A 5,114-nucleotide genomic window follows, 5' to 3' on the forward strand; every position below is an offset into this window, starting at 1 on the left:
TAGTGGTTAGAGTGTAATATTATATTACATTATTTTCACTTTTTAGAAAAATTACATTAAATTTACGGGTACGGGTGGCGTCGGGTGGTGTAGTGGTTAGAGCAATAGACTGTGAACCGGGAGACCCGGGTTCGATTCCGAGTCGTACCCGGGACATGTCTGAACATGCACCCCGACGTTGTGCCCTTGGGAAAGGCACTTTACACAAATTTCCTCACTCCACCCAGGTGTGAATGGGTACCTAACTTCGGTTGGGGAAAGTCGTATTGAGGTCACCTTGTGGCGCCGAATGGCAGCCGCACAGACCCTTGCGACAGTTCCACAAAAATAATTGTGGAACAAATATATGTGTATCATTTGTATTATTTGATTGTTGTAATTGTTGTGATTTGTATTGATTATTATGTGATACCCTGCATCAATTCAGCCGTATTAAGGCTGCGACTGTACGGGTACTGTTTGGACAATAAAAACCATTTATTATTATTATTATTATTATAATATGACTACAGAAAAAATCGTTATTGCCAAGATTGCAAAACCACGTGAACAACAATTGCGCAATGATCTGAAAACTGGAGCGGAACAATTTTTGATTGACAGAAAAGGGGTCAGGCAGAGTGCAGCGACAAATAGACCTTGCACCGTTTAATGGACAGTGAGCTAGGGTACATATATATATATATATATGTGTGTGTATGGCAAAATGACAGCATTTAGGGTCCAGGTTGTCTGTTTCGTCCAATTTGATGTGTGTTTGTGTGTGTTTATGTGTCACGTTTCCTTCCTAAGGTTCTTCCAGACGTTGCCAAGTTAGCAACACACATTTAGTTTTGACTCGATTGAGTTACATCGTTTTTAGCCTACAACTTTAAACTAGTTGGTACAGCCGTTGTCATCATCAAGAGATCGGGTCTCGCCTCTTTGAATACACTTTGCATACTGGTAGAACCGGTAGTACACAACGAGAACGCGTATGAGACCAGTAGGAACGCTGTCTAGTTCACTCCAGGGTTTGTGGTGACAACAGACAATGGGTTCCCAGACAATGGGCATTGCTTACGCTAACAAGCAACCCGTGACCATCCTCGTGCCGTTCTGTAAAAAAGCTGTGGATTACAGCACTACAGAAAACCTGCTTCGGTCTTGTAAGGGAATCCCAGTTGGGAAGGTCATCTTTAGCCACCTTCAAGAGGGTGAAAGTCTCTTGGACTACTTTTACCGACTGAAAGAAGTAAGCTTAAAGTCATTGGGGCCCTGCATGTCCTTTTTATCAGGCGTAACCAGGCCTTTTAACACTTTGTAGTGGTAGGATCCTTGATTAAGACATTACGACAAATTCAGAAGTACTGATGATGATGATGACCCCTCGCTCTATGATTAACAGAAATCTGGACATGAGTAAGTTTTGTTTGCTTTCTGATTGTGGAGTTGTCTGCGTGTAATCGTTTACCCTCTTTGACGGACACTTGTCTACCAGGCAAATCATGTATCACTAGGTTTTACAATTCGAAGCTTTGTGACACTCCTACATAATTAGCACATGGAGACTATTTTCTTCCTAAGCTTCTTCCAGACGTTACCAAGTTAGTAACACTTCTTTAGTTTTGACCCTATTGAGTTACGTTGTTTTTGAGACAACTCTGACTTAGTTGATACAGTGTTTGTCTCTATTAATTTAATATACTTATGCATCTTGAAATTTCATACAACATCAACTAAACGCGTTACCGGTATTCATGGAATTAAACTGAAATTGCACTTTGATCCATGCTATTCTTTCAGCGCCATTTCAATTGGTATTGTTATTTTCATTGTTGTCCGTCTAGGTTATTGACGACAATCACGTCAATGTGGTTCTGGCACTCTTTGACGTTGCTACGCTCGTGCAGTCGGCTCTGTCACGAGAGTTCCCGAATCAACTCGAAGGGCCGAGTGTGGAGTCGTCGTTTCTCGCCTATCACAAGGTGTACACCAGCCAGTGTCTGGACCCGGACTCCGAGTCTTCTGCTCACGGCGTCTTGGACTTGGACTCACCGACCCTTCCTGAAGATGCCGCGACTCTGTTAAAGAGGGTGGAGCTTCCTGCCTTTGCAAAGGTATAGAAGCCATGCATCTGTTGTTACTTTATTTTTATTACAGTAGATATCATCAGTCCCAAACTAGATTTGAAAATTTGATTACAAATTTAGATTTTTTGTGGGCTACAATGTAATATTCTATGATTGTTGTTGTTTTAGGTTCCGTGCGGCGATGCCTCTCAGGGCGTTTGGAAGATCAGCAGCGCCAGTCAGCTGACGGATGTACTGGAAAAGATGGGACGTATTAACGAGGGGCATTTCTCCCAGGTCAGTTACCAATTGACTCAAAACATTTATCCGATCATTTTTTTAAACAAAACTATATAGCTGTTTGGAAAAGTTGTAAGAAAAATGTTGTGACTAGGCAGTTACATTTTAAAATGCATTATCGTACAACATATACAGTTATCATCACTGAATCATCTCCGATGGCCCTCTCTCTCACATAGAATGAACACATCAGCAACGCGACCTTCATGCGTGACTTCATACTGAAGGTACTGGATGTGGATCACTACCCGATGGTTTTGAGGAACACTATCATAGTGGAGCCGTACATCGATGCACCGGCAAAGGTAACTATTCCACCAAGCTGTACAGAGTTATTATGACATAATTTAACCGAATGCGGGGGCTGTATAATATAACAAAGAATGATACTGTTCTTTTCATTTCTGTCAAGTAATGATAAGCAAAGAAACATCGTGAAAGTTTGCGATAGTTCAAAACGTCAAAAAGGGGAACTTCTGATTTTAAAAATGTATATGTGCATGCCAACATCAGGTGAATGTGGACGGATGTGTTTACAACAAAGAGATCATCCACTGGGCCATCTCTGATAGTCTCCACTGGCCGGGACACGACATCCCCTTCCAGGGAAGCTACATGCCTTCTGCCCTACCAGGTCAGATTAGTTTTCAATTTTCAACAGTCTACAGATGTTCTCATAATAAGGGACACTTTTTCTATAGTTACGTTTTACATTGAATTTACCATCATCAGTTGATGAATCCTGCAAAACCTGTATAGTGCTGTCTCAACTGTTAGTAGTATTTCCATGTTCCATGTTGATATTTTTTGTCATCCTTTAGGCATATGTCTTTTGTATGTCCTACAGACGCGGTCCAGAGGCGACTGTGGGGCGGATTTGACAAGGTGGTGGGCAGGATGGTGGACCACGGCTTCAACAACCAGTTCGTACATGTGGAGTACTTCATCTTGGCCGACGGACAGGTACTCTTTCCTCTTCCCGTCCCACACGGATATGTCAGTCATGCGTCACACACATACCTTATCTTCTATATCTACATGGATACTGGGCAAGGCCCTCTATTGGGGCAATGCATCGGCCGGATGTTGCTGCTGCTACATTCAGATGATTAAAATGTCTAACTGTACGAACTTTTTACTCCCAGATCAAGCTGATTGAGGTGAATGGCCGTATTTCCGGTAACCTGAGCGGCCTGTACGCGGCCTGCCTGTCGGGCCCGCTGCCGCTGCAGGTGCTCCTCGGGCTGTGCTGCGGGGTCCGGCCCGTCCCCCCTGTACCCACGGGACGGGCTGCTCTCAACCTGCCTCTCCAAGTCCGCGGCGGCTACACGGGGAAGGTCGGAGACATGGTCAACAAGTCTGAGCTGGAAATCCTGAAGAAAGACCCTGACGTCAAGATCACTATGGTCATGTATTTCGACGAGGTGTTTCTCCCTGGTAAAATCGAGTTTGCGAAGGTTTGGACGTACGGGGCGACCCCTGACGACGCGAAGAAGAAGTGCAGGGAAGTGATGCAGCACGTGGTGAAGAAACCGGATCAGTTGAAGTTTTACTTCCCGTAATTACTATATGTTTCAACGTGAAAAATAACAGTACACTGTATGGGACTTTCAAATTTACAGACAAGGGCTGAACGAACAATGTAAGACAAATTCATTCGTACATACTCTCATATCAATCCATATATTGATGCGGGAATCTACATGGATATAGCATAGCAGATAACTTATAAATGAAACAACATATTTATTACCTCCGGGGGAGGAGACATTTTTCCGCGGAAGGGTTTTGTGAGAGATTTAGATTTTCATGTTTGCAGCTGTTTCTCGCGTTTGGGTGGACGGATTCTTTTGAGACTCGGTATATGTTTTGCTATTGGACTGCAGATGATGCACGTTGTTTTGTTTTTATTGTACATGTGTTTTCGGGCGTTAAAATGGTGCCTTTTGGTGGCCCCAAAACACCCCTTTGAGCGTGAAAGTGGTCACGACCGTTGACCTTTGGCGTGTTTAAGCTATTCTCGGTCTGGTCCACGTATATGACCCCTCACACAGAGGGGTGTCCGGTCTCGATAAATTCTTTGTTTAAAACCCTATATAAAAATATACAATAAAAAGCCCGGAGGTATAAAATCTCAGATTTTACTTGTTTGAGGTTACAAATACCCATGTAATGACTCCAGCATGTATCGTCTTGATTTTATACCATTACGACAAGCCCAGCTGTACAGATGATGATGGCTCCACTATGATCATTGTTTGCCTAGATGTATCGAAAATAGCATTTGCACCATCAATCATATAACACTGTACTTTATGTACGTGCTTCATTCAAAAGCAAGCTTTGGTCATAGCCGCTCGTGGAGTATGTCACCCGAGGTGAAACATACCTATTCACTGAACTAAACAAGCATAGACTCCGTCCTGTCTTACCAGAAGCAGGGGTGTAAATGTAAAATTTAATGCAATTTTTCCAAAAACTGAAAATAATGTTATATGATATGACTACAGAAAAAAAAATCGTTATTGCCAAGTTTGCGAAACGTCGTGGACAATAATTGCGCAACTATTTGAAAACTGGAGCGGAATAATTTTTGATTGACAGAAACGGGGTCAGGCAGAGTGCAGCGACAAATAGACCTTGCACCGTTTAATGGACAGTGAGCAAGGGTACACACACACACACACACACACACACACACACACACACACTACACATATATATATATATATATATATATATATATATATATATATATATATA

At 42.6% G+C, this 5,114-nt stretch overlaps 1 protein-coding gene across 1 annotated transcript in view; it reads left to right on the plus strand.

Moving 5' to 3' along the window:
• The first annotated feature begins 686 nt into the window (after positions 1-686).
• The window catches only part of LOC109479901, a 7,710-nt gene continuing 3,282 nt past the window's right edge, over positions 687-5,114 (plus strand). The window contains exons 1-7 of the mRNA XM_019781953.1: positions 687-1,234; positions 1,830-2,099; positions 2,241-2,348; positions 2,531-2,656; positions 2,865-2,985; positions 3,199-3,314; positions 3,497-3,874. Coding sequence (XP_019637512.1) covers positions 1,034-1,234; positions 1,830-2,099; positions 2,241-2,348; positions 2,531-2,656; positions 2,865-2,985; positions 3,199-3,314; positions 3,497-3,874 — 1,320 coding nt within the window. The 5' untranslated portion in view covers positions 687-1,033. The remainder of the gene's footprint in view (positions 1,235-1,829; positions 2,100-2,240; positions 2,349-2,530; positions 2,657-2,864; positions 2,986-3,198; positions 3,315-3,496; positions 3,875-5,114) is intronic.

This window comes from Branchiostoma belcheri, unplaced genomic scaffold (genome assembly GCF_001625305.1).
Source record: "Branchiostoma belcheri isolate BF01 breed outbred unplaced genomic scaffold, Haploidv18h27 scaffold5, whole genome shotgun sequence".
Lineage (NCBI taxonomy): Eukaryota > Metazoa > Chordata > Leptocardii > Amphioxiformes > Branchiostomatidae > Branchiostoma > Branchiostoma belcheri.